Source organism: Orussus abietinus, unplaced genomic scaffold (assembly GCF_000612105.2).
Source record: "Orussus abietinus isolate OABI.00-Male unplaced genomic scaffold, Oabi_2.0 scaffold3, whole genome shotgun sequence".
NCBI lineage: Eukaryota > Metazoa > Arthropoda > Insecta > Hymenoptera > Orussidae > Orussus > Orussus abietinus.
In genome coordinates this window covers 1,523,269-1,550,959 of record NW_019395984.1, presented here as the reverse complement: position 1 = coordinate 1,550,959, position 27,691 = coordinate 1,523,269, and the positions used below count along the sequence as shown (strand labels likewise).

The 27,691-nt window shown below is 50.8% G+C and overlaps 4 protein-coding genes across 10 annotated transcripts in view; 2 read left to right on the top strand and 2 right to left on the bottom strand.

Moving 5' to 3' along the window:
* LOC105699099 overlaps positions 1–12,977 on the top strand; it is a 37,721-nt gene extending 24,744 nt beyond the window's left edge. For 3 of the 5 annotated variants that reach the window (XM_023433913.1, XM_012423827.2, XM_023433914.1), the window contains 12 exons: positions 3,834–4,000; positions 4,704–4,777; positions 4,854–4,952; positions 6,951–7,284; positions 7,381–7,641; positions 7,734–7,884; positions 7,962–8,070; positions 8,158–9,757; positions 9,836–9,886; positions 10,003–10,046; positions 10,215–10,358; positions 10,471–12,977. In XM_023433913.1, the coding sequence (XP_023289681.1) occupies positions 3,834–4,000; positions 4,704–4,777; positions 4,854–4,952; positions 6,951–7,284; positions 7,381–7,641; positions 7,734–7,884; positions 7,962–8,070; positions 8,158–9,757; positions 9,836–9,886; positions 10,003–10,046; positions 10,215–10,358; positions 10,471–10,563 (3,127 nt within the window). In that variant the 3' untranslated portion in view covers positions 10,564–12,977. The remainder of the gene's footprint in view (positions 1–3,833; positions 4,001–4,703; positions 4,778–4,853; positions 4,953–6,950; positions 7,285–7,380; positions 7,642–7,733; positions 7,885–7,961; positions 8,071–8,157; positions 9,758–9,835; positions 9,887–10,002; positions 10,047–10,214; positions 10,359–10,470) is intronic. The other 2 variants (XM_012423828.2, XM_023433915.1) reach the window with 2 other exon arrangements.
* A 1,769-nt stretch (positions 12,978–14,746) lies between these two features.
* On the bottom strand, positions 14,747–19,069 carry LOC105699102 (JNK-interacting protein 1). The gene is made up of 8 exons (XM_012423837.2): positions 18,950–19,069; positions 17,503–17,712; positions 16,976–17,181; positions 16,286–16,558; positions 15,927–16,079; positions 15,582–15,865; positions 15,156–15,334; positions 14,747–15,078 (listed from the first exon to the last, which is right to left on the bottom strand). Exons 1-8 carry the CDS (start codon positions 19,030–19,032, stop codon positions 15,006–15,008), a joined length of 1,461 nt encoding a protein of 486 aa, XP_012279260.1. The 5' UTR covers positions 19,033–19,069; the 3' UTR covers positions 14,747–15,005.
* On the top strand, positions 17,831–25,142 carry LOC105699100 (tryptophan 5-hydroxylase 1). 3 transcript variants are annotated; one of them, XM_012423830.2, is made up of 14 exons: positions 17,831–17,976; positions 20,856–21,192; positions 21,437–21,540; positions 21,622–21,726; positions 22,086–22,299; positions 22,384–22,487; positions 22,549–22,616; positions 22,704–22,754; positions 23,333–23,431; positions 23,523–23,569; positions 23,648–23,783; positions 23,989–24,115; positions 24,211–24,440; positions 24,518–25,142. In XM_012423830.2, exons 3-14 carry the CDS (start codon positions 21,442–21,444, stop codon positions 24,879–24,881), a joined length of 1,644 nt encoding a protein of 547 aa, XP_012279253.1. In that variant the 5' UTR covers positions 17,831–17,976; positions 20,856–21,192; positions 21,437–21,441; the 3' UTR covers positions 24,882–25,142. The 3 variants fall into 3 exon arrangements, with proteins under 3 accessions (XP_012279253.1, XP_023289684.1, XP_012279257.1); XM_023433916.1 differs by having other exon boundaries at positions 21,437–21,726; XM_012423834.2 differs by lacking the exons at positions 21,437–21,540; positions 21,622–21,726.
* A 102-nt stretch (positions 25,143–25,244) lies between these two features.
* LOC105699101 lies at positions 25,245–27,677 on the bottom strand. The gene is made up of 7 exons (XM_012423836.2): positions 27,390–27,677; positions 26,939–27,115; positions 26,434–26,854; positions 26,162–26,355; positions 25,739–26,071; positions 25,543–25,668; positions 25,245–25,468 (listed from the first exon to the last, which is right to left on the bottom strand). Exons 1-7 carry the CDS (start codon positions 27,582–27,584, stop codon positions 25,394–25,396), a joined length of 1,521 nt encoding a protein of 506 aa, XP_012279259.1. The 5' UTR covers positions 27,585–27,677; the 3' UTR covers positions 25,245–25,393.
* Between the last annotated feature and the right edge of the window lie 14 nt (positions 27,678–27,691).

The following is a 27,691-nucleotide window of genomic DNA, read 5'->3' as shown; positions in this document are numbered from 1 at the left end:
GCCACCCCGCCAGACTTAAGTATCGATCCCCGACCGACTTCGTCGTCCCCGGGTACGCCGTTGCACGCGAGCCGCCAACCTCCGACCTCCGGCGTCGCCCTATGGGGCCCTTGAAACCCCCCCCCACCAGGGCCGAGACCTTGAAAACGCGAGGCGGCCGGAAGGGCGAGGCCGACGGTGCCTCTCGTCGTCCCTTGTCCCCGCACCGGGCTAACCCCTTTCGATCTCCTCCCGACGTCGACGATTTCAATCCGAGCCGTTTCAACCCCTTCCTCGATCCCGGAATCCTTGACCCGCCTTAGCCTTAACCCTTTCCGTTTCAGTCTCTCTCCCTGACTCGAGGAATTCACCGTCCGTCCAGGTCGGTGGAGCGTTATGTATCAAATTCGCGAATCCGCGTCCGATACATGGGAACGCTCGGCGCCCGGCCGCGCCGGCGTTCGAGAACCGCGTCGGGGAGAGCCCCCGACCTATCCAACGCTCCGCGCTCGAGCCCCTCCGTCCCTATAAATTAAACCCATGGGCGAGATTTCTGCGTGTGCGCGTCCGCGGGGACGGATACGCGCCCAAGGTCGACCGGGCGACGCGGGGACCCTGCAATTTGCCGTAGGGTAGGGTAGGCCGAGCGAGGGTGGCGTCCCTCCGGCCGCCATCTTGGATCGCCTGACTCGTTTCGCCGAACCTGCCGCCGCCGCCGCGCGTCCGTTGCTCGACCCCACGTTGGAACTCGCCGTGGTGCTCCTCCCGATTGGTTAGTTTTTACTCGCGAACCCCTCTGGAATATATACAGGGGAATACGAGCGTACATGCGCACACCTAGGCGAAGGATATCGCGTTTGGACCTCCAGACCGCGACGCAAAGCCCGACCTATCCAACGCCGTCGAGCCGAACCCCCCTGCGCGCCTATAAATTATACCCACACGGAAAATCCCAGGCGCACGTACCTCCTCCCTCCCCCCCGACCTGACTCCTTCCACGCACACCGACGCCCCCCTTACCGTCGACTTCGGCACCGCAGTTTGCAGAAGGGCATCCGAGGACACGCATACAGGGCCGACTCCCTCCGACGCCATGTTGGCCCGGCCGACTCGTTTCGGCGAACCTGCCCTCCGCCTCCGCCGTCTCTCTCGCTCCCGCGAACTCGGCCGTATCCCTTTCTTCCCCGCCACTTAAAAGCATTCGAGGCACGTACGGCGTGGCCATTACGGTCGATCGCTATGCGAAGAAGTCTCGGAACCCGGCGGCGGGCCTCCTTTCTCCGCGTTCCCTCTCTCTCTGTCTCTCCATCTCTTTCTCTTCCTCTCCTTCGATTCCGTCCCGCGTGTCCCGCGTTTCGAGACAAAATGGCCGCCGGGGTGGCGCGTCCTCGACGCCGCGGTTATACATGGGGCTCGTCTCCTCCGAGGAGTCCTTTGGGCGCGTTTCCAGCCCTTTTCGGCTCCCTTTGTTTTTTTCCCTCGGTCCTTCGAACTCGTGTTCTGTTGCGTCTGCCTGGGCGCCCCTGATCGCTGACCCTGGCCTAAACGGAACTCCCGTCCTTTTATTCCGATCCCGGGCCCCGACCTACCCGACTAGCGGGGCGACAGTGGCGTCTAACCTCTCTCGCCTCGGCATAGGCGCGGGGTCTTTTATTATATCCCGGGAGGAAATCTCGGGATGGAGGAAAGTGCATCCGAGGTTAGCCAGTCGATACCTCCTTCCGGTTCTTTGTCGGCGATCCCGAGGTTCGAGGGGGCGAACCCTTCCGCCTGGGATTTCGGTTCGAGTATGCGTATTAACCCGGGATAGATATTCGGCGTCTGGGTGCACCGGCCTACGCCCTTGGTTGCTAACCTACGCCGAGGGGCTGCGAGGGGACTCGCTTCCTTTTGTTCCGAGATCCCGGTCCTGACCTAACCAACCCGGGCGACGTTGGTCCGCCCCTGGTGAATCTCTCGTAGTCGGGAGACGGGGACTCGGACGATAATGCCTTATCTCGCCGTATCCGGTCCGCAGCTGCAGCGGATGCAGTTGGGCCTGGCTCTCCCCTCCTTCGGGGTGGGGAGGAAATAAAAGAGAGAGAGAGACGTTAGGAACCGTGGGGAATATATTTTTTATATTTTTTTTTTTTTTTTTTTTTATGACGGGTCTCCTCGCCGAGAGCAGGCGCCGACCAGGCGTGGCGTTCGAGGAAGGCCTCGCCGTCGTCGGGAATTACTTTTCCGCGAATCCTGACCTATCCAACCGGCGCGCCGTTGGGTCACCCTAGATGCGTCTCAAGGTCGCCGGGGAGCGCGGATGATAAAGGCTTATCTGGCCTGCCGCTGCAGCGGATGCAGTCGGCCTGACATCGGCACGTCGACCGCCGCCTTTTTCTCGGCTTCCCTTTTTCACGCCTCCGAGAGTTCTCCCTCTTTCTCTCTCTGTTTCGTTCCTCCGGGACCGACCGGGGAAAATTCGATCTTCGACCTGCCGTGGCCGACGATCGGTCGATGCAATTCCGCCTGGCATTACTCCGGGACGCGGGACGATCGGACCCCTTGTACCCCCCTTCCTCGACTATTAATAACTGGCGCGTAGAATCTGCAACTATGTGGTTACAATGTTGCGGTAATCGTGCCGCATGCCGAAGCGTGCCAGCGGGCGTCACTCCCCGAGCACGCGACTCCCCGGGAATCGATTCTCGGAACGGGTCCAGACGACGCTCGCCGTCGGGTCGCCGGTTCCGCGACCCCCTGCGCGCCGCCATCTTGGTCCCGATGATCTAGACCCGGGCGAAGGGAAATACCATTTTCCGCATGTCGAGGGACGGCGGGTTTCCGACACAGGGCGCAACAGGTCCTTGAACCCACCCGGCCGGGCGTCGCGACGCCACTCGTAATTTTAGAACGTTCGGGAAAAGTAGGGACGATATTTCGATATTTTTCGCGGAAAAAGACGCGGCCGGGCCGACGACCCCCGCCCACGAGGACCTGGAAATTCGGGGCGCAGGGTGGCGGTCCTTTTTATTTTCCATTTTTTTTCTTCTTTCTTTTCTTGAGAGAAGGAGAGGCCCCTCGGGTTTTACGGTATCCGAGAAAACTCTCGGTGTCCCTTATTCGGAGGTTGACTCATGGCCGCGCGATGTGCATTTTTAACGTCGATGGAAGGATCGCGAAGCCCGACGCTCGCGTCGCAAAAAGCTCGCGGTGGGGACGTCCTCCGTCTCCGCGTCCTTTTCCCAGCGGGGCGAGGATTTGCGACGCGATTTCCCCCAGCGGGAAGAAAACGCGATTTTCCCCGGGACGGAGACCGGTCTCCCGGAGATCGCCCTGGAAATGGGTCGAGGCGGTCCTTACACCTCGGGTTTTGTGAGGCGCTTATCGGACCGGTTCTAATGTACACGTTGGTAATCTCTCTGCCGGAGATACCTGTTCCCTCTGCTCGATCTGCTCCAGCGACAGGGTACAAGGTTATCGCGAAATGGCTGCCGATGTGACGTTTTTTTTTTTTTTTTCTCCATCTCGGCCGAGGAAGGCTAGACATTTTTCACGTCAATTTAAGGGCCTATTTCGGTTGATCTAACGCAAGCGGTTGGGAGGAACAGTGATGACATCCCATAAACCAACGTGAACTTGAACGCGACCGCGCACCGATGCAGACGGTACCGTACTCTGTCCTTGTGAGAGAAGAAAAAAAGAAAAGAAAAGTGTCGCTTCCCCGCGTCGTCACCTCCGCGACCGTGCCGATCCACGTAATCCGTAATAAGAAGGTGCACACGTGCGCGTTACCGAACGATACCCAAGATGGCGGCCGGAGTTCGAAGGAGTGAGCCGCGACTTACGCGTTTCCTTTTTCCCTCTTGTCTTTCCAGCAACCCCAGGGCGTCCCGTAACATGGCGGAGAAGCAGCGGCGAGACAACCTCAACACGAACATCTCGACGATGGCCACCCTGGTGCCCACGGTCGCCGGGAGCTCTCGTCGGATGGACAAGATCTCCATCCTGAGGCTGGCCGCCGCCTATCTCAGGACTCAGTACAGTGAGCGAGCTTTCTTTTTATCATTTAATTATCCTCGCCCGGGAGGTCCAACAATGGGAAGTGCAATGTCGACGGCTCATCCCTCTGTCCGGGGTGGATGAAAATTGACTCGCTACCCCGTCTAGATCGGCGATCGATGTTCCATCGACGCGGCCACGTGGGAGCCCCGAGGCGGTCGACGAGCGGCTCTCCTCAATGAAATCTCGGCCCAGGTGCTCAGGGGGATAAAAGTCATGAAAGGGAGGGAAATATTCAAGGTCGATCCATCCTTTCGGCTCGCCGCCCTCGGATTGACTCACCAATGACTTCGTACGGTCGACCGGTCGCCCCCTCGATCGACCTTATCCTCGTGGACCAAGTCGAGCGTCCCTTCGCCCCCGCGTATTAACGCCCTAAAGAGGCCGTACCTTTTCGTGTGCCGTGCCTTTCGTTGCCCCCGGATTTGTCGTTAAACCCGGCTAACGTTTCGAGGACTCGCGCAAACCGCCTCGTTAAGTCCCTGCGCTTTGCATATCGATTTGGCTTTACGCGCCTCCGGGCATGATTCATTACCTGGATGCACATGGGTCTACCGGTCGACCTCACCTCGCGCATGATCGAGCGATAATTTCAATAAAATCCGGATAATTTCTTCGTCCGATCGGGATTTTTCATCTTTTTTTTTATCTGTTTCCGTGCCTGACCATCCACCCTCTCGTTTCAGCCCTCGGCTCCGGGTCCGCTGGCTTCCTTCCCCGACAGTTCAGCGACTTCGACCTAGAGCAGTACTTCGTCGAGGTAAATGTTTCTTTAAAAGACTTTAAATAAAGGTCTACCTGCAGATATCTGTACGCTGATCTTTTTTTTTTCGCAGAACCTGGTCGGGAACGGAGGGTTCCTCATGGTCGTCACGACCACCGGAAAGATCGTGTACATCAGCAGACAAGTCGAGCAACACCTCGGACATGCTCAGGTAAACTGTGCTTTTTTTCTCTCTCTCTCTAGTGAAATTTTTTGAGAATGCCCATAATTCGCCGATTTCGATGTTGGTCGGAATCTAACCTATCCTACCGTATGCGGACTACATTGGATTTAAACGCTGCCACCGGTAGATGATTGCAACCTAGGTTTAATCGATCGCGCCGGCAAATTCGATTTATCCAGCGTTTAGATACTTAATGTCCGCGAAACTGTTCCGGCAGATTCGGCTATCCGGTTGAGCTTGGCAATTTTTCGACTCCCTTTTCCCCGCGAATCCATCTCGACAGCCGATTCGCCAGGGTTTTATTCCGACTCATCGGTGCTGGCAAGATGCATCCGTCGGCGATGCAACTGCGAAAATACTGCGCAAGTTCCTATACGAAAGGACGACCGGGGCAACATAGTACCGGAGGAAAACACTCGGTGTAAGAAGTGCGCTCTTCTGCATAGCTATTTCTAGACGCATACGCACTTAGGTGCACATATGCAGATGCAGTGGGTGGCGGGCCACCTACCCGAACCTCCATGCACGTCACGGAAGCGTGTCCCGATGCCGATGGCGACATTTGGCTCCGAAAACCTCGTCGGGGCCCCTGCTCTCCCACTCTCTCTCTCTTCCTCTCTCTCTCCTAGGCGAATTCCTCCGTCGCCGGTGCCTTTTTCGACCCTCGGCTACGATTAGAAACGCCGAAACTCTCTAATCCTCCGGGTAAAGATACGAGGTGTGTCGCGGGTGCTGCGCATTTGCGCTTGGCGCGGACCTCTGCCCTCGCTCGAGGCCCTCTCTCCTCTCCGGACACCTCTCCCCCTGTCTTGACTATTGCACGACGGTGCGCGATAACGCCTCCTTACCGCATAATATCACGTACGATTAATTGTTTCGTGAAAACACCTCGGAGATAGACCGAGCATGCCGGTTACCCCGGTGACAATTTCTGCGGGAGGAAGAAATATATAAAATACACCTTTCTTCTTTTTCTCTCTTTTTTTTTTTTTGTTAATTCTTTTCCTCTCGACTCGGCCGCGTGAGTCACGCTCGAGGCTGCACTTCGCCTCGAGATCTCGAAACGTGTCGCGAGGAGGATCGATAATAAAAAAAAAAAAAAATTAAATACCACAAAGAGAACGCGCTGCGCTCCACATTCGAGGGCGGCGTAACGAGAGGGAGTCGCCGATAAGAGCCAGCCATTCACCGGGCGCGAGAATCGCGACGAGGACCGAGGACTCTCCGAAGACCCCCGAGATAGGTGTAGGTGGGCTCCTGGAGGTGGTCCCGGGAGTTGTTTGCGTCGATTTTAACGCACAATCAGCCGGTATTGTCGGCGCAGAAGGGGACCACCTGTTGGGATAACGAGCCACGTCGCCGGCGTGGTGCACCACGCGCCGGGACCGATGCAAAACCGCGGCGGCTCGATATCCCTGCTATCGCTCGAGATGCCTCGCGTGTTCCACTCGAAAGGGCGTCCCCCGACGCCGGAATTTAAATGCACCTCTCTCGGGACACATTTTAAAAGAAAAACGAGGAGAGAATTATAACGAGGCTAGTTACCTACAGGGAAGAGTACCGAGGTAGGGAATTATTCTCTGGACGATTTACTTCACTCCGAGCGGTGTACCGCGTCTGAGGATGTAACTTACCCGATCGGTGACCATTTCACGTGGCTTCGTTATTTGCATAGAGCTGGAATTTATCGATCATCGTATGCGTGCCTCCGGCCCCGAGCTTCCATGGCAACGACGATTATCCGACATCCTCCCATTTTCCCGGATTTTTGTAGTTTCCTTTTTCCAACATGGCCGCTATTTGCGTGCGGTTGGGAATTAGCGGTGATTGTCCTCGTGCACCGACCAATTGGTTCTCGATAGGCTGGGGACATTTCGGGGACCCCGTCGAAGAAGCCCCTGCCGAGGTGTACCGCTCTACCGGGGGGATGAGTCGAGATGTCGAGGAAGAGAAATGGTGATTTCCATTTTTTTTTCCTCGTTACAGAACGAGTTGCTAGGACAGTCTCTGTACAACTTCGTGTACTCGGAGGACCATGAAGAACTTACGCAAAATCTAACCCCGGAGGAGATGCAACGGCCCGCGCGTCCATCTGGAGTCGGGGACGACAATTCCAACTCCTCTGCCGAGGACCCCAGCTCGCCTGGTGTAGAGAAGTCCTTCAAGGAACAGCGGAGGAGCTTCAACGTCAGGATGTCCCAGAGGACCGTTTCCAGGCGCGAGCACGCCCAGTACGAGTGCCTCCACGTTTCCGGGATCCTCAGGCTCGCCGAAGCCTGCAGAACCGCGGAGGCCAACGGCAACCGGACGCGGCATCGAGGTTCGTCAAAAAAATCCACGCTATATCCTGATGTAGACCCGACTAAATTCAATTGTCGAAACAAAATTGTTGATCCGCCACCGTGGATTTTCGCAGACGCGACCTCAACCAGCAATGACATCGTCTTCGTGGGGATCGCGAGGTTGCTGAAAAAGAGGACCATCACCGAGCTGTCTCTCCTGGAAGCCAACAAGGACGAGTACGTTACTCGACACCTTGTGGACGGTCGCATAATCTTCTGCGACCACAGGATCTCCGTCGTCGCGGGCTACATGTCGGAGGAGGTGTCCGGCCTGAGTGCGTTTAGGTTCATGCACAAGGAGGACGTCAGATGGACCATGATCGGACTTAGGCAAAGTGAGCTCGCTTCTTCGATCCCTATCTAATTTCCGATCCCTTATCGGGGTCCTAGGAAAGCGTCATAAAACAAGAACCGCTCCAATTTGTAGTGTACGATCGCGGGGAAGGTTTCGGCTCGTCGTGCTACAGGTTGCTCTCGAAGACCGGCGAGTTCATCTATCTGAGGACCCACGGATACCTCGAATTCGACAAGAACACTCAGACCGTCGAATCGTTCGTCTGTATAAATACTTTAGTATCGTGAGTACTGTTGATGGAATAATAAAATTCCCTGTCTTTTCTTTTCATATGAAACTCAAGGTAATTATTATCTTCAGAGAGGAGGAAGGCATAGAGCTCGTCAAGGAGATGAAGGGCAGGTTTTCGGCGACGATTACAGGCACCTCGAAAGCGATGATCGTGGCTGATGATCTATCGTTGACTTTCGTGAGTAGACGGCCGATTATCCGCGGATATTTTTTTTTTTTTTTATTAGGTATGATTTAAGTGAATGAAAATTCATGCGGTTAACAGGGAACCGAGTCGCCGCGGATGAGCTCGAAGGCAAGCGTGGAGGATCCATCCCAGTTGGAAGACGCTATCACCCACTTGATAAGCGACTTGCCGTCCCCGTCGGTATCGGAAGACCGCCTATCGCCGTCCCCGTTGCCGAACGCCCAGTACGTGAAAGCGGCCATCTTCTCGCAGAGGCTTCCGCCGGCCTCGATTCAGGCCAGCAAGATCGGCATCAAGAACATCATCCACCCAAGGATAGCACCAGCCGATAAGGGGAAGCACCAGTCCTTCAAACAGGAACCCGACGAGTCGTCGAGTGGTCTGGAAGGCTCGCCTCATAACGGGCAATGGACGGGGCATCGCCGGGAAGAGTCCCTTCGACAGGAGTCTGGAAAGGGGAACGTCGCCGGGAAAGGGACATCCGGTAGGAGCCTACCATCTCCGGAAAGGCGAACGTTCTCCGGGAGAATATCCATGCCGGAGAAGAGGATATCCCAGCTAGAAGGCAGCGAGGTCTCCGACTACAGAACCAAACTTTACGTCGACGTCGCCGATAAGAAGATGCCCATGAGCTCGAGTCAAGGTCTGCTTCTTACCGACGAGGAGGCGTCTTTACCACCTGGCTGTATGGACGAGATGGATATCGAGGATGTCAAGCTTCCTAGGCCAAGTGTGGGGTATTCGTCGAGGGGAAAGGACTTGACCAAGATGGAGTCCGAATTGAGGGATGATATGGGCATGGGCAGGCCGTCGGTGGTCCGAGAGACCAGGCCCACGGATGGACCTTTGAGGATAGCCAGGGTCGACAGTCCCTCGATTAGTGGCCATCGCGGGAAACCCGAAACCGCGATGACCACGGTCCATAGTCCCTCCATGACTCGCGGCAGGAGTCATGGGAAACTGGAATCTATGCTAGCGAGCGAAGGAACCCTTGGGATGACCAGCGCCGACAGTCCCGCGATGACCTCCGGGGGACATCTCGGAAATCCGGAGACCATGCTGAGCAACGAGGGTACCGTAATGGCTGCCAACGTCCGAAGTCCTTCCGGGTCTCGTGACAGGTGTCGAGGGAAATTGGAGTCCATGCTTTCCGCTGAAAGTACCTTAAGGATAGGCAGGAGTACCTCGATGACCACTACCAGTCATCGGGGCAAACCGGATTCCGTGATGTCTCTTGCCGGAGGCTTCAGCGGAGATCTGAGCGGGAACGAGAGTGCCCAGACCCTGAAGAGGTCGCGCAGTATAGAGGATGGGGACGACGCGTTCTCGAACAAGAGGAGATCCAACCCAGCGACCTCGACCTGCGGGGAATCGTCCTTTCGGGCAGATCCTGGGACAGAATGCCAGGGTTCCTATTACGAGAGCACCTCGAATATCCCAGGCTACGCCCAGGAAGAGATCTCCGGAATCATCTGCGATTTTGGATCGTCCGAACAAGTCGAAGATCGCATTCTGGATCCCGAAGAATCCCCTGGACTCAGGGAATCAATCCACCCGGAGTACCAGCAGATGGACTCGGGGAATCTGGAGATTGTCACCAGTGACGAGGATCGGCTCACCGATCTTCAGGACCTCCAGGGCGACATACTCCTCAGTCCTGAGCTGGACACCAATCCTGGTAAGGACGATTGCTTCGTTTGACCCAATTTGGATTAAGGGACTTTATTAACACTGTTTTCTCGTATTTGGACGGCAGCAGAGCTCATGAAGATCTTCGATGACCTCAGGCCCGTGATGGGATTCGAAAGTAAGTCTCTTACGAGTACGAATTCGAAAATATATTTTTTATATTCTTATTTTCCGCCACACAGGCGCATTATCCGATCTATGTCCGTTTACTCTAATGTTCCATTACTGTTACAGAGGACATAGACGAGACGAAGGTTCAGCAGTTCGCAGCTAACGATGTGCGTATATTGGTAAAGTCCATGCACGAAATCAGACGTAATCAGCTTTCTCCTCAAACTTTGACATTTGTATAAAATTCAAAAAATAATTGCGAGGTCCTCGAGGTCGTTCGAGGATTAACGTATTTTTTTTGCATCTCTGCCATCGCTCTTCTCTTTTGATTTTAGCAAGCCGTTAGCGAAGGAATCAGAAGGACTCATATTCAATTAGCGAATAGCATGGCGTTACGCGAATCGCAGTTTAGCGTGCTGGAACGCGACCTCGAAAATCCTGCCCTTCAAGCTCAGAGAGAAAACTTCACCCAGCTCCAGGTACTGGGAAAAACCATTCAGTCCGAGACGTTAACGACGCGACGACGCTCGTTTGAACTCTCGCGTCGATATTTCACAGGGGCACTCTTATCGGGTTTCGTTTTTTTCCTAGGCGGAGCACAAGAAGCAGAAGCAGATCCTGAAGACGCTACAACAGGACCACCACAATATGCAAGTGAACGTCAAGCATGACATTGGCGTGTGAGGAGGCACGTTGAGAACAAGCTCGGTGAAAAAGCTCGAACTGCTCCTTTTCTTGCCTTCGGCATCAAAAAGCTTCGCGACGCGCCAAGACTTCCCTGAGAGCGTACAAAGTACGAAATAATTGCCATGACGCGTCCCAGCTCGACGATACGTCGCAGCGAGGCTGCCCAGACGAGATAGGAAAAGAAAAAACATTATATCGATGATCGTCCAATTCCTTGGAACGCGGAGAACTTTGGGCCTTGGGGCCTATATAGAGGGGGAATGGAGGTGGAAACATAGCCTAGATCAGGAGAAAACGATCCACCTGTTTCCTCAGAATAGCCCGATGTACATATTCATCCCATGCCTCCGTTTTCGCGAATATCGCTGGTCGGTTCCCCGATACAGAGGACCCTCCGAGGAGCGAGCAACGTTTCGGGGTGATGTACCTCTACCGGAGGCACTCTCCACATCGCCAACCGAACTCGGTGGACTTTACGCGGCGGCTTTGTAACGCTTCCGTCCAAAGAAGCGTGAAAAATGGCCCCTCACTGGACGTTTCGACCAAAGACCCTGCGCGGAACTCGTAGCTTGCGATTTCGTCAACCTTACGTTCGAGGTTATTACTTGGAAATTGATGTTGAAATTAACGAACTCCATTCTTGTAGTTCAAGGAACGCTGGTCTACGGTTGAGAAGGTATGCACGATGTACGACGTCTGCCGGTGTAGGATTATTCAGGTACGCTAGGAGGGGAATAACTAAAACGGATCTTGTAATTTGGGCCTTGTCATTGGTTGTAACATTGTGAGAAGGGTGTAACACTGTTCATGATTTCCCTTAATTGTACATAGGATAGAGAATGGTTTTGTTTAACAGCAAGGAGGGATCGCAGATTAATTGTGTAAGTTCAGCTTGGAAAGTAGTCGAATTGTCTTACACGGGAAAGCGTGGATTTTCGCGTATTTCGATGACCGAATTGCTCGCTCCGACAGTCCACTTAACCGACGGTCAATTTACAAGTCGCGGGAAAGTTTGTAAATAGTTTTCATCCACTTTCGCTCTCGACTGTCTCTACGTATCCGCCGGATAGTAATCGAAGCCGCCGCTAGAGGCGCCGACAAGCGACTCGGGCCGATCGACCTTCGAAACTACCTCCCAGAAAGTACCGGCGATTTAGGGCGAGCTGCGCGACTTTTCTTTTAAATCACCCTCTAATATTAAATTAAAAACGGAGATAATAAACGTTTTTAAAAAACGAAGGTGGCGCAGCAGAGCTCCGTAGGATGATTTTAAGGCGGGACGAGAAACAATATTCGCGAAGGAGTAATCACGAATCGTTGCCATCGTTTTAATTGGCTGACCGTAAGACTGCAATGTTATAATATACCTATATATTATGTTTATTATTAATTAATTATCATGATTACGCCGCGGCACGATTATATTACTGCTATTTGGTAATAAGTACGACCCCCGTTGGGTAACGTTCCCGGTGCGTGGCCAACGGTGGGGGAGAAATTACGGCTGAATGGCATCGGTGGGCGCGATTCCGACCGAGACAATTCCTGGGAGGCATTCCGTGTACCTTAATGCCCCGGAAAAGCCACTTTTCCGGGCGACCTCCCTCGACCTCGACAGCCGGCAGGTGCAGAGCATCCGGCCGGGTCGGAAGTCGGCGTAAGGCCCAAAGGTGCCATTCGGTCTTTCGACCTTATTACGTTTAGAGGCATAATTTTAGCACGTAAGCAGTGGTGTACTAATATTATTACGTACGGCATGATATTTACTGTAACTATTACGTCTGCATTAGGGTCTGTCACGATTTTTACATTGATGCAAACACGAAAGGAAGAAAGGAGAGCGAGACGGTGAAGGACCGAAGCATGGCAGGCTTGAACGAACCTGCAGACCCGCCTAGACTGGGTGACGCGCTTCGGACGATTTCTTATCGGGATCTTTATCTTCGTAATTTGCTACGAAACGGCTATCGGATAGTTAGCTCTCGATGTTAAAATTCTTCGAGGGTGTCTCCCATTTGGGCATTCGCAAAATTAGTATCGTAAGCAGCGCATCCAAGATGGCGCCCGCCCCCGTTGCACCCTGTAGTTTCGTTCATTGCCCTCGCGTTTTCGAGATGGACGTCGCGTGGAATTTGATCCTTCATGGCCGAGTTGCACGTTGTAAGGCCGACAATTTTGTAGTCTCTTCTCGTTTTATAATCCAGTACCTTGAACCTCCGAGCTGAGCGCGGAAGGACGCGGAGGAGTGACCGCGAGGCGCGAGCAGCGCTTATCGAGAAGAACGTACACACTCGCCAATGAGAGATGTAAAGTAGTGGCCGCGTTGCAGCCGTGTTTGCGACGTAGCCGTCCCCTCTCCCCACACAAATGTATAGTACAAAATACAAATCCAAACTGTCTGTGTTCCAAAAGGACCTTTTCTCAGGCCTCGAAGGTTACTGGACTCGACTTCGTCGGTTTATTTCGCCCGAGACTTCCGGTTTTACGGCCGTTCTCCCGGTGGCGTTTAATCAGGGCCGGTTTTCAAATTAGATCTCGGTTCGCGAGTCGACCTTTCGACGACCATCTAAGAAAAAAAAAATGGTTCATTTGCGCTTGAACGCTATAGATGTGGGAACCATTCTGCCGGCAAAGTCTGGGTAGTGTAAAAGATTTTGGCGACCAGGGTCAGTCGGTTCTCGGGAAACGCGTCGAGGTTTAGCCGGATAACGAGGTCCGGCGCTCGTATTGTCTCAGTGTCGTTACTCTCTGTACACCGTGTTTAACAAACAAAAAAAAAAGAAAAAAAATACCGTCGTCTTTGTCAGTGGTTTATCGTTCGTACCACGAGGACTTGGGTGGAGGAAGATTCGTGTACGGTTGGTCCATGAAATGTCTCGGTAAAATGAAATTTCCCCGCGCTCGTTGAACTTCGGTATGATGGCGTCTCCATGGAAACCGCGACGCCAGCTCGGTATCCCCGGGAAACGGCGACGCCGAGCCGCTCGGAAGACGTCAGGACGCATTTAATGAATTTCTTTAACACTTTGAGCCACGATTCTCCTATTTTCAAGCGCATCGAGTTTATGCGCCGATTAAGGACGGACTTAAGAGCGACCTTAGGAGCGGGCTTCGATGTGGATACGCCTTCTCGGACCGGACTCGGGATTTGCGGCCACGGCCGCATCCGCTCACTTTCGATGTCCGTCTCGCGAGAATAACGCGGCAATTCCGTACGTCAATGGTAATCATAAAAGTGTCAATAAAAGTTCTCCAAGTGTTTTTCATAAACATCTCGACGCGGAAGTCGAACCTCGTTATCCCATTCCGACCCAATTAGAGCATGCCGTAGAAATGATTGTTGGAATTAAGCGAGGGTAGGGGTAATTTGTTTGAACACCAGGTTTAATTTTTTCAGCTGGCGCGCCACGTAGGAGGCGACCTGGGGTTAATGAGACACGAGACCATCCAAACTCCAATCCTTTTTATTGCCCAATAAACTGAAGTATAGTCAAGTCGTGAGAAGCGATTACGATACAAACGCGAACCACGCGAGACAGTGGGGCCCTTCTCGTCTCGGCCTGACTCGGTGCCAATGACGACGACCTCCAGGTCCCCGTCGGCTCGTCGAATCGTCCCTGGCCAATTGCGCGTGTAAAAAAATAAACATAAGTCTCCTCGGCGGAGTCCTCTTATGCGCGGCACTTTTCGCCGAGTGCACCCTAGAAGGTCGGTTAAGGCGGGATATCTAAGGAGCTAGAGAGCCGGTATTCCCCTGTAATTAGTTCGTCCTAATCGAAACTAATATCGAGCCTACCTCGCCCGGTACGGCTAAAGGAACTGCGAACGATTTTTCCCCAAGATGCTACCTATGAAATCGGAATTACTCGCAGGCATCCCCTCGACGGTTTATGAACGTCCTCGGACACGAGGGTGCTTCCTTAATCGAATCGTCTAGAGATCTACCGTCCTCGCAAGTATCCCCGAATTTTCCCTCGATCCCAAGCCGGACCTCTAGATCCAACTTAAGCTCGATCGATACACGTGGCGATTCTTCTGGGAAAATAAACCGGCGAAACTCGGCGGGCCCAAGAAATTCAAGTCGGCAGTAGTGAAACGTTATCAATTAATACGTATCCCTAGGGCGTCGGTGTACAATCGACCCCTTGTTTTTATTCGATGGAGTTAGAGTCAACTCGGAGGAAGAAAAAAAAAAAAAGAAGAAAATTAAGAAAAAGATATCAGTCCTCTCGCGCCACTTCCTCAATTCGGATAATTACATCGAGCTTCTTATTCGCGTTTATTTAGACTACAGGCCTGGGGTGTATATACACGGGTCACGGGGTTCAAATCGAAGAGGCGGGGTATCGATATTATCTTTCTTTTTTTTTTTTGGTTCCCTTTTGGTTTTCCCCTGATTTTCTCTGAGACCGCCTCGTTCCTTGTCCGAAGGGTACGACCTACTCGATGTAGATATCCTCTATGGGAAAAGCAGTCTCGATGAATTTCGTGTAGAATCGATGAAAAGCTCGCCTGAAACGGGAACGCTTTTTATAGATACCGAGGGGTGGACACCTTGTTTAGATCGAAATATTCTGCTAGATCCTTACCCGACAGCTTCGGCAACCGGCCTCGTCGATTCCTGGCCAATGAAAACGTGACAAGCGAACCTCTGCAAGGTTGGGTGTTTCGTGATGAAGCCAAGGTAACGATGGTCGCGAGGGTGGAAGGCGCAGAAGGAGACGTTTTTCAAAGAGTAGAAGTAATCGTGACACGGCCCTTGAGTTTTCTGGAAGGTAAACGTCAAGATGCGTCATAATCGTTGGGAGAAAAAAATTCTGACATCCATTTTCTTTGTAGGGATGGCAGATCTAGGAGTCTCCCGGTGGGACCGAGCCTTTCCCCCTCTTGCCTCTCTGCCCTTTCCTTGATATCGTATCCGAGTGGCCCCGGCAAGGGAAACCACCCCCCACCAGGATCATACCTAGTCCGAGTGCTTCCGGTTCAATTGCGGAGCTCGGTGGACACGTCCTTACCCGTGGCTTACTCCGGTCGACCATCCTGAGGCCTTGGTCCGACACCTCCAGGATGCAACTCTGCGAGACCGGCGAATCCTGGGAGGAGTTCCCGACGATCCTGCGAACCGCTTGGCACACCACGCTGGTCCCCTTATGGGCCAGGGTCTCCACCGAGCCGAGGTACCCCAGGAGGTAACGCTCTCTCTTCACCTTAGGGGCCGAGGGGTCGAAGTCGCTGTAATCCATGTCCACTGCATAGGCCGATGGGAAGATCCCTTGGCGACCGGTACGAAGATTCACCCCTTCGAGAACGAAATTATTACCGACCCTATTCTGCCGACAGCGGAGGCCGCGAGGGCGTACCTTCGCTCCAGAGGTCGTCGGCTTCCTTCTGCACGTACAGAGGGTCGCCGATCTCGAGGTCGATCTCGTCGTGGTGCCGCGGCACGAATTTGTGGAGGCCTCGATGCGTCGCCTCGAGCAGCTCCAGCTGCATGAAGGGTATTCCTCCGCTTCCTGAGGAGCGAGAGGAGAAAAAAAAGAATACCTCAGAGCGTAAAACCTTCGCCAGCGTATGACCAACCTTTTCCACTTTTTCCCATTTTTTTTTATCCCTTTTCATTTCTTTCCGCAACTCGGGTTGCTTTCTCCGTTCCTCTTTTCCCTTTTCATGGTTCCTACCCCTCTTGATGACTCTCCCCGGTTTTTCCCTTCTCCCTCACCTGGAGTACTGCCGGGAGACCCCGACTCGGCGTTCCGCAAAGTGGCGCCCGGGATCGGCGAGACACTTTTCGGCCCGTTTTCCGGCGAGTGGGCCGTCGAGTGGCCGCTGTCCGTGGCCATTCTCTCGCTGTCCGGCGAGCTGTCCTCGTAACGCAATCGCGGATGACACTTGCGAAGCACCAGGTGACGTCTGCCGGACGCGGACTCGGCCGCGTCCAGCTCCTCGGCCAACGAGCAGGAAGAGTGCAGCGAGCTCTGGCCAAGCGGCAGAGCTGGAAAACGAAGACAGGGTTTCCATCTACGGCGGGTCGTTTCCGCGTCATCTTACCGATGGACCCGATCGATCTACGTCGAAGACATCGATCATCTCGGACAGGTACGAATGAATTAAGTATTCGGCTTCGTCTATCGCGGTTATGTACCATTATTGTGATTGTCAACCAGTTCTTCCCGTTTGTCCTTCGAATATCGCGAACCACGCGTAACCTCGCGGGTCATGTTCCGCGGTTGCTCCTCGGTCGGCCGAGAAAGAGCCGCGCGCGGAATTGCGCACTTTTAACGAATCGGAATTTTTCCAATTTTTTTTTTTTTTTTTTTTTTCTTATCCTCCGAAGACCTCGATTACTCGAAATTTGTCGCGGGGAGCGGTCCAATGGTAATTGTGATTTAATGGTTGTAATTCAGCTTACACTTTTTATTTTTCGGGATCTCCGGGAGCCGGCGACGCCGACGCTCGTTCCCGGTGCTGCCTTGCCGGTTGACTGGAACATGTTCCGGGGTCGCCCAGGAGCTCAGGCTGGAACAGGAGTCCCCGACGTCGCTGACGACGCTCTCCCTGCCGTCGTGGCCGCCTCCGCTTCCCCGACCTGGACCGCCTCTGTCGTATCGACCCCTGCTGCTCAGGCCACCGAACAAGCTAACGTCACCGAATGTAGTCGTCCAGTGAGCTAAACTACTGACATGCCACCGAGAAGATGCAGGAAGGGCCTAGACTACCTCTGGGGTCCCGGACGCTGGGACGCCCTCGAGGCGAACGAATTCGATATTTCCGGGAGAAACCCCTTTGCGAGGAAATCGCTCGAGCGTATGTTGGAAGCGCCCTGCGAGGTACTTCTGCCGAGAGTTAACGAGAGGATTCCTACGTGTTGCGACATTCCAGGGAGGTAGACTTCGGGGATGAAAAGGTAACTACCACGGTCTACCTCCTCGTACCCACCTGAAATCACTGTCGGCTACGATGGCGCAATGATTGTCCAGGTCCTCGCTGTCGTCGGCCGAGGTGTGCCCGCTCTGGGTCTCCTGCCGGTGGATCGCGACCTCCTCGTCCTCGGAATCCCCGCCGACCCCGGCGCAGGACCTTCCGACGTCGGCGTCGCTCCCTTGGGACGACGTCGAGGAGTCGTCGATCGTGACATCGTGCACGAGCCTGCGAGAAAGGCGACGTCAAAGGAACGTTATCGAGGAAGTTGCCGTAAACAGAGCCGAGAGACAATGTTCACGGCTGGGGAAAAATGTCGAAAGTGGCGGGCGCCCCGACAAAAGGCCGCCCTGGAGTGCCATTCGGTCGCTGTGAAACTGGATCGACCCTCGAGAGCTCCTCGAGTAACTACTCGAGGCGTCTTCTACAAAGAGTCTATCTTGCTGGCTATCGAGGAGGAGTTCCGCCCTGCTCGTCCAACCCGTTCATATGGTACGCAATTTAGAAATTCTGATTCCGAACGCCGTTAATCGCGTATTCGATACGCAGAGCTAAAGTAACGTTTGTCGCGTGTCATCGCGATATCGGGTCTAAGGCCAAGTGAAAAGTTAATCCGCTCGCGAGACGCAAGTAGGTTGACTCGAGACCGGATAACGATCGCGCAAACTGTTTCAGGTAGAGATCAAATTCTCGATCATTTTAATCACCACATGAAGGGCCGTTCGATTGTCCTGAAGATAATTTTTCCTTACGGAATTTTGGCACCTCAAGGGAAAAGAGCCACGGCCAGGAATTAAGGGGAAACCCATTTCGACGATTAGATCGGAAGTAATTTGTCGGCGGGTCTGCGCCATATTGATTTTCCCGTCCGCTGGTCGCAAGATCGGATGGTACTCTTTCGTTTGGTCCATTCGCCGATGAATAATTCATTCGACAAGCGGAGCACTTGGCCGCGTATCTTTATCACCACCCAGCCGAAAGACCGATGCCCCTCTCCTTGGCGAATCGACGACACTACGAAAATTTTTATTTAAACATACGAGAGGTCCTCTATCTCTCTCGCCACCGAAACGAGGTCGCGTAAATACGTCTCGCGGAATTTCTTTTCATACGCGAGAGATATTGGAAAATCCTAATATTACCGTATTTGTAGCGAAATCTACCGCGTTAACGAAAGGGACGCCTCGTACGGGACGACAATGCCAATGACATGACGTCGAACGCGCAAACAGGGCGGGGGCGAGAAACGAGGTGCACGGCGTGTTGTTTAATTTAATAAATATGGGAAATGAAAAGAGAAGTCGAAACATTTAAGGACATTTAAGGAAGGATAGCGAAGCCAATGACACCGCGACGCTATCGACGTGCACCAAAGCGGGCGTCCGCGATGCGCCCCAGCCCCGCAAAGAGCGCGAATCGCGAATCGCTCGTATCGGCGGATTTCGCCTCCGACTCGATTACTCACGTGTAATTCGAGATGGGCCCCTTGAGGTGGCGAGGTAACCTTTCGAGGTAATGCCGCAACTCCTCGAACTCGGTGTCGGCCATTCTCTCTGGGTCCTGGAGGCGGCCGACGGCGGAGGCACCTTGGACGGCGGCTGGCCGAGGCGCTGGCGTCGCGACGATATTGATTCCTGCGTCGCGACGCCGCACGTCGCGCACGCCCCCGCCACCCGCGCCCCGAGGGATGCGAGAACCGCCAAGACGAGACCATGCGAGATCGCTCCGTAGGATCGATTGAATCTTTTATCCGGGGCCTGATAAGACGCTCCGGATGGATCCCTGCGGGGGCCTAAGGTGCGATCTCGGTAAAATAAGTGTAGAGAAGCGGGGAAAAGGCGGGAGGATCGATCGCGACCCGGCCGAGCCCATCGATCCCTCGATGAGGCCCGGATGAGTCTCGACGCCCTTTCGCTTGTTGCTATGATCGTGGAAGCGCATAAACCGGTGGTTTCCATCCTCGTTAACTTCCGACTGGCAACGGCCACCGGGAACTTTCCCGGTCATCTAATCGTTCTCATTCGAGCCCAAAGCAAGCCCTCCCACGCTTCCTCCAGTCCTACTTTCCGTCCATAAGAGACTTCGCGCTGAGAGTTCGCCTCGAGAGGCTCACCTTGTTGACGAACCCTGAATGCCCGTCGTCTTTCTTCCGTCTAGATCATTTTTCTCCCCATTTCGATTCCCCTGATTTTGTCTCCCGTCTGCTTGGGCCTTATAGCAGAATTTCTAACGAGGACGCTTGACCGGCAGTGCGAGTCAAGGGAGCGCGCCAACAATTATGTCGGAAGGTCGGGCAATGTTTCATCGAAGCCCTTTATTCGTCCCCGCTTTGTTGCACATTGATAAGAACACAGGGCAAATGATAAACTGTCCATTGCAGGAGGACGTGACGTCACAAAAGGCATTGTAAACGAGAGGATATAACTCGTCCATCTACTTCTGAATGAGGAACCCTAAAGAGCGATGCGGGCGTAAGTGATTGAAACCGCTGGGAAAATCCGCGATTTGTTCCCAGGATGTTTCGCGATATCGAGGGAAAAAAATAAGAGGTCTCTAGCGAAACAGGATGAAAATATTCCCCGTGGATAGAAATGGTGAAAAACGGGCGGGTGAAATTTAATCCAATGATTAAAGAATCATTGGGCCCATCTATACCGTCATTCCTCCGTGGCAGATTTTTTGAGCACGAGTTTTTTACCCGGTCGACTTGCAGGGGGAATGTCTGGATCAGCAGGAAATCTAACTTGGCACCCGACCGCTTTTAACGGCTATGAAACACCCTGTATAATTTAGCAAGGGGATAGCAATAGGGTGGCGTAGTTGATAGTGGTAAGTGATGGACTCCGGGTAATGTGCTGCATCCGTTTTGCCAAGAGAAGTGGAAAACCTCCACTGGGTGTACCGTTTATTATTAAACACGGTCCTTTTCCTTCGGGGTCTCCTCGGACTTCCTTTAGAATATCCAAACTTGATCGATTCAAATTATTCTCTCCCTCATATATATTTGCGTCATGTGGCGCTGTTTAATTCCAATTGGTACCTGCGATGACGTTCGCTCCTCTAAGAAAAAGTAATTAAACACTTTAATACAGTCCCGTTGAGCCAGACAGCTGGAAACGTCTATTTAACTTCCTGCCTCTTCTGTAAAAGAAAGGTACTTCTTTCATATCCTGAAAACAGGAGCATCCATTTAATTAAGGGCAGAACGGCTAATAAACGAAATCCCCGTACCGTTTCAAGGATGCATTTCTTAAGGGAAAACAACCCCCGACATTTGTCCAGTAACCATTTGTTGGGCGGTTTTTGGATCGAAATTCCGTAAGTCTCGAGAAATCCCTTTTAAGGACCTCGAATGGCGAATCCTGTTACAGGGTGCAGCTTTGATTACCCCTCGGTCAGCCTCCGCACCCCATGACAGTGGTCCAGTGACGTCACGGAATATTCAGTGGCACAGTTACAACAAGTGGCGGCCCTCGATAAAGAACGGAATACCCCATGGAAACTGTATCCACCAATGGGGCACCGGCACCCCCGACCAGCCGACGAATCGCGGCGACTCCTTACCGATGAGGCGGAGGGGTTGAAAGCTTAAGAACACCGGAACCCGAGATCTGCTCGACATTGCCAGTCTCGTCTCTTCGATAAGTGTTTCGCCAATCCGCAACCCTAAGCTGCCCCCTCGTCGACACTTTCTCGAGGAAGAAAAAGGTAAAGAAATTGCAATGTTCAATTACTGGCGGTTGATTCAAGCCGTAGTCCGAAAAAAAAAAAAAATCTACGTACTCTCGCGATAGCGAGAAAGAAAAAGGTAAAGAAATTGCAATGTTCAATTACTCGCGGTTGATTCAAGTCGTCGAAAAAAAAAAAAAATCTACGTACTCTCGCGGTAGCTGCTCGGTACGCTTTTCATTTATGTCGGAAATTAAGAAAGGGTGACGAACGATTAAATTAGCAGTCATGAGTGGATCCGGAAAGGGCCTCCTCGGGATGTGGCTCTACAGAAGGGGGGAGGAGTGGGCCATCAAAGAGGGCAGTCCGATTCATAAACCGCGGGACGTAAGTTGATGATACCAATTGTGCGCTCGTTTTTCGTGAATGTCAAAATCGGAGGAACTCGAATTTTTCCCCCTTTTTGAGATCCCCATGGTGGAGAAAGATCCGACCAGCGACGACAAGAATTCCGTGGTATTCTCATTGAAGAACCAAGTAGGCGGATTGGCGAGAGCTCTTCAGGTGTTCCAAGTAAGTGTCCCTCCCTTAACGAGTGCCTTTATTTCCTTTTATCTTCGACGGTTCCGCGGATCGAACCTCTTTTCCCCTGTTTACGGTCACGCAGAGGGGCATTTCAATTGTACCGTTTAATAAATCAACTGACATTTTTCTTCTTCTTTTTTTTTTTTTTCTTTTTCCGAGCCGCACCGGTAGTCCCCACTTCGGGGGAAAAATTGCGCGCATTGCCGGCTAATCTTTTAGCTCCGTCAGTCTTGTTTGAGTTCGATCAGCGGAAAAGGTGCACCTGGATGCGTCGATTTGGTCACCTGACGGAATTCGGTGCCCTTACAATCAAACTCCGAGTAACGAGTTATCGATAATTCCTGAAGGACCTCGGCGTAAACGTCATCCACATCGAATCCCGAAAATCCGCCAGGCGAGGATCCGAATACGAAATCCTCGTAGACGTGGAGTGCGACTCCAGAAGAATGGAACAGCTTGTCAGAATGTTAAGTCGGGAAGTGGCGGCCATTAATCTGGCCCAATACGAACAATCAGGAAACGTCCCGCGGCCGCCGCCATTGTCCGCAGCGCCCAGTTTCGGTAAATTTCCCATTCAGGAATTTGGAAACGTCACGATTTTAATATCCGTAAACTTTGCTCCACGACCTTCCCTATTTCTTTAAGATTTTACCGAGGCCAACATGACGTGGTTCCCGCGAAAAATTTCAGACCTCGATCAAGCTCAGAAAGTGCTGATGTACGGCTCGGAATTGGATGCCGATCATCCTGTGAGTTTCCTTGCGGAATTAATTAATTTAAGAACGCGATAACAAAGGCGATACATTTTAGGGATTCAAGGATCCAGTGTACCGCAAACGTCGCGAGCAATTCGCCGACATCGCCAATAATTACAGGCAGTAAGTCGGTTAAAAATAAATTATACCATCACGCCATATTTGGCTCTGAGGTAGACATCTGTTAATTTTTATTTATTTTTTTTTCAGCGGTCAGCCCATTCCAAGGATTCAGTATACGCAGGAGGAAATAAAAACGTGGTAATGTCACGCCTCGCAAGAAGAGCGATTTCCGCAAGATAAGGAAATATATATAAAAAAAAGCCTTACGCGGCTCCCACCCTTTCGACGGTACTCTTTTCCTTCGTGAAGTTTGGCGCGTGTTTTCCGCGCAACGACCCCAATCAGAGGATTTTAAAAGTCTCGGAAAACCTCGGGATGTCTTCGAGAGAAGAACGCCTTACTTTTATTTCGTCCTTTTTTGTATATAGTCCTCGGCTTCTACCTTAACTCTCGCGTCGGTGCAAACTCGAGTCTGCGATTCGACTATTCCTTAACCCGAGAGGAAAGCAAGGAAGGCTGCATTGAATGCCCCTTAATTGACCTGATTCAATTTGATCGCTCAATCAAGGTTCATCGGATATACAGTTTACACCGGGGATATAGCGCAGAATGTGCTTCAAGAAGCCTATCCTCGACCTACGCGTCCCGACGAATTTCGAAAAATAATTGACCAATTGTAAAACGGACTAAGGAAAGGACGACTCGAATGGGAAGAAGCTCCCGAAGGCTTTTTTACTTCTTTTCCTTTTCAATTTTAACCAGTCTACGTTTCTCAGGGGAACAGTATTTCGCGAATTGCACCAGCTGTACCTGAAGCACGCCTGCAAGGAGTACTTGGAAAATTGGCCGAAACTCGTCAAGTATTGCGAGTACAGGTGAATCCTGATATCGTATTTACATAAATGACAAAATCAAAATCAATGTCAATCATGAGATCAATGTTTTTCCTCGATGAATGTTTAACAGGGAGGACAATATTCCCCAGCTCCAGGACGTGAATGGCTTTTTAAAACGTAGGTTTAGACCCCTCCTCATTTATTCCTAGGTGATATGTCTCCTTCTAATTAAATATTATTTCTTTGTCTAATTAGGAATGACGGGCTTCCAACTGCGACCCGTAGCTGGTTATTTATCGCCCAGGGACTTTTTGGCAGGACTTGCATTCCGGGTATTTCATTGCACCCAATACATACGACACTCGTCCGACCCGTTCTACACTCCTGAACCGTAAGTCATAAACATTCAAGTAAGAGTACATAAATGAACAAATATTTCCACGTTTATTGCCGGTCGTCGGTCGACCCTCCGCGGGATTTACAGTTGCTCGTGTATTTTTTTTTCTTTTTTTTTCCACCGTTCAGGGACCCGCAGCTGCGCTCTAATTCACGCTAATTTCCCACTTAACGACTCCGTTTCTTTTTCCTCGTTTCAGGGACTGTTGCCACGAGCTTTTGGGACATATGCCGCTTTTAGCTAATCCGAGCTTCGCGCAGTTCTCCCAAGAGCTCGGACTTGCATCCCTCGGTGCATCCGACGAGGACATCGACAAATTAGCGACGGTACACCATCCTTCGATTGATGAAATATTTAATGGCGTTTGGAGGATTCGTTATTGCCGACGTTGAAACCGCTTGAATTCCTGAACTTGTTGCAGTTGTATTTCTTCACCGTTGAATTCGGCCTGTGCAAGCAAGATGGGGATTTTCGCGTATACGGAGCTGGACTCCTGTCATCGGTGGCGGAATTGAGGCACGCGGTGTCCTGCTCCGAGAAGATCATCAGATTCGAGCCGGAAGTCACCTGCAAACAGGAGTGCATTATTACTGCATTCCAAAACGCGTATTACTACACTGACAGCATCGAAGAGGCGAAAGAGAAGATGCGGTAAATCTTATCTTAACTTTTTCCTTCGGTTCTCGGAGAAGCAACGGAAGCGCTTAATGTCGGGATTTTCTTTGCAGGGCCTTTGCCAACCAGATTCAACGACCTTTCGGCTTGCGTTACAATCCTTACACCCAATCCGTGGAGGTATTGACGGATGCCCAAAAGATCACCGCTTTGGTCAGCGAATTGCGCGGCGACCTCTGCATCGTATCGAACGCCTTGAAGAAGATCCACGAGCAAGACGAGAGCGTGGACGTCGAGAGGATAACCAGTCTATTGACTCGAGGAATCGATATACCGCAGGATACTTCTTCCTCCGAGAGCGAAGACAACGATAAGAGTCCGAATGTAGAAGACGATCCGAGAATTCCCCGCCATCTGGAAGAGGAAGGTGAATGCGGATACAGGCCTGACCCTAACGTGATAACGAGACAACGTTAATATCGCTAGTATTATTAATGTTGTTCCGCTCATGTATAGCAAACTTACTAGTTATGTATGTTCGTAAGGAGTCACCCGACTCCATCGAATCTGTAAATTAACGTAGCGCGGAAAAGTAGAAGTTCGGTGTTAATTCGTGTCCTTCGCCGCAGTTAGGTAGTATAAAGTCAACGGTGGTTCGAAATAATTATTAACAGGGATAGGAATATAGCTGAACGAGGATTTAATTGTAGTACCAAGAAGAGTAATACATTACAAATGCTTCATGTTCCCCAGAGAGTAGTCTATGATTTTACTTTCAAAGAAATTCAGGGTAGGTCTATTTTCAGTCGTCATCGCTACAAGGGCAATCAAAATCGTAAGTTAGCAACTTTTCACGCATTTAATATTTCCGCTATTACGTTCTTCTTACAAAATGTTACATAAAAATGTACAGTAACTTCTTTTGGTCATATACACACATCTAACGAGATTTTGTTTTCCCAACCGCTTCGACGCGTAGCAAACCTGCGCTAACTTTCAGTCGGTTGATAGGTGGAACTACCCTCGATATTTAATGTACAAGGTGCATAATCTTGTCCGGGCTCCTAAAAGAAATAAGATGGATTTTTAACGCGGAATGTCGATCAGTTGCGAATAGACTTGATGTTCTTATATCTACCGAGTTAACGATAATCTGTCTTCCTTCTAAATTAATTCCGTCCATATCTTCCGTTGTCAAGATTATCACAGAATCTTCTGGTATGCTGTTCTCATCTATATATGTTATAGGTATTTCTGAAGAAACCTGAAGCAAAGAAAAACTTTGTCAATGGGAAGGGAGCGTAGGACCTCCTTCTACTTGAACTTCCCTTTACCTCACAATAGGAATAACCAGATTCTGGCTCTGATTTCATTTTAACATTGTTTGCAGAGTCAGCTAATTTTCTTTGCCTCTTTGCATGCAACGAATGGACATGTTTCTTGCTATCTTGTTGCAGCCGCCTCCATATCGTGGTTTTGGGAATGCGATAAGTCATGGAGGCCGCGGCTTGAGACATTTTCCCTTCTTTACAAGCAGCTACAGCCTCCTCCAACCGTAATCGTTTTAGCTCTTCGTTCTCTGACTTTCTTTTCTTCCAAAATGACACAGGTAACTTACCTTCGTCCACTAACCTAGCCTTGTCTCGAAAGAGAGTTGTCTTAGGTATCTGGTTAGAAACATTATGAAACAACGTTACTATTCTACTTCAATATTAACTTATTCATAATACAATTAATTTTATTCTTAATTAATTCACCTGAAATTTGAGAGCAACTTTTGTAAGATTCTCTCCCCTTTCGAGAGCCTTAACAGCAGCCTCTCTTTTATCCGAGCCATAAGACCTTTTCATTTCAGAACGCAAAATTTGATAGCCTTCTTTTTGTATTCGCCTCCATAGTACAGTCTTAGGAATATTGAACATCTCTGAAGCATTTTGTAAACTTGCACCACCTTTGCGATAACATGATAATTATTACAAATAATATAGTGAGATTAGTTTGCTTTTAGAAATTCAATATGTATACCCACCAATAACAGCATTTATAGCTGCCTTCATGCATTCCATAGGATACTCATTTCTAGATGCATTTAAATGAATGCCCAATGCCTTAGCACGCATATAGAGAGTAGAGCGTGGAATATTGTGTTTAGTTGAAGCTTCTATCAATGTTTGACCAGAACGAAGATCATTAATAGCAGCTGCTAACATGTCTTCGTTATACTCTCGTTTAACCGAATCTCTTTTCCTTCTTCTTCTCTTACTAACTACTATGTCATTAGGAATTGTTTGTTCCAACTGTCCTTGACTCGTCTCATATTCACTTTCCAAAGAATCAAGTACTTTATTCTCCGATTCATTTAATTGTACTAAAGGCTCTGTATTATCCGTGTTATTTTCGTTAATGTCTTTCCCACTTCCAATTGTCTCATTTTCATCCAAGCCATCGATCTACATTAACATGCACGAAACATAAATTTCTAAACGTATAAAGTTGGACCTCGGTAATATACATCTCATGTGCTAAAAACCTACTTCCATCAATCCACATATCTTTAATGAATGTGCAGCATCCAACAAATTCCCAATGTTCTCTACAGGAATGCGAACCTCACCATGGTAAGTAAATTCAACTATCGACCTTATATCTCTAGCTGATATGTCGCTTATAATTATTGTCGGATGGTCTTCAGTTGCCTGGCTTAAAACTTCCTAAAATTAATAATCTGTCTATTATCTAGTTCTCTCCAGTCATCGTTACTCAAACATCAAAGTACTTGCAAAATTTACTTTTAATTATACATTAAGTTTATATACCATGAGTATCGGTATAAATATTTACATGAATTTGATAATAGAATTAATAACAGGCAGATAACATGAGGAACAAAATATTATATACTGTGGGTGACTGGCTCGGGGGCTCCTAAACATTTATCGGGTCTGCCTTTAAACGTACTCTAAATTCTGTCAAACCAAAATTTACTTGAAATAAAGTGCTGCAAGCGCACAGAACTATTCGGTGTGCATGAATGCGTTCTCCATCAGCGGAGAGAGTGACATCCACCATACAGTCTTCCTCCAAAAGTTGACGAACCACTCCTGACAAGTGGTTCTGATAGTCGGCCCACTTGAAACAATAACTCTCGTTAATTTGAGGTTGGCCATCGACTTCGCACATGCCGTTTCTGTTTCGTTTCCTTTTCCTGATTTTCACGTCCCCGAAATCACCGGAATCCGGAACGGGACTAGTCCTTTGTAAAATCCCTAGATAGCGCCAGGTTGTCT

Excerpts from the sequence above, each read along its gene's own strand:
- LOC105699100 (XM_012423830.2), top strand. The coding sequence starts at position 21,442 with ATGAGTGGATCCGGAAAGGGCCTCCTCGGGATGTGGCTCTACAGAAGG. Across the intron at positions 21,727-22,085 it reads GAGCTCTTCAGGTGTTCCAA|GACCTCGGCGTAAACGTCAT; the intron begins GTAAGTGTCCCT and ends TAATTCCTGAAG. Across the intron at positions 22,617-22,703 it reads ATCGCCAATAATTACAGGCA|CGGTCAGCCCATTCCAAGGA; the intron begins GTAAGTCGGTTA and ends TTTTTTTTTCAG.
- LOC105699101 (XM_012423836.2), bottom strand. The coding sequence starts at position 27,584 with ATGTGCGAAGTCGATGGCCAACCTCAAATTAACGAGAGTTATTGTTTC. Across the intron at positions 26,356-26,433 it reads AGCTATAAATGCTGTTATTG|GTGGTGCAAGTTTACAAAAT; the intron begins GTGGGTATACAT and ends GTTATCGCAAAG. Across the intron at positions 26,072-26,161 it reads AAGTTGCTCTCAAATTTCAG|ATACCTAAGACAACTCTCTT; the intron begins GTGAATTAATTA and ends GTTTCTAACCAG.
- LOC105699102 (XM_012423837.2), bottom strand. The coding sequence starts at position 19,032 with ATGGCCGACACCGAGTTCGAGGAGTTGCGGCATTACCTCGAAAGGTTA. Across the intron at positions 15,866-15,926 it reads CGACGACCTCTGGAGCGAAG|GGGTGAATCTTCGTACCGGT; the intron begins GTACGCCCTCGC and ends TCGTTCTCGAAG. Across the intron at positions 15,335-15,581 it reads TCGACCGGAGTAAGCCACGG|AAAACTCAAGGGCCGTGTCA; the intron begins GTAAGGACGTGT and ends TTTACCTTCCAG.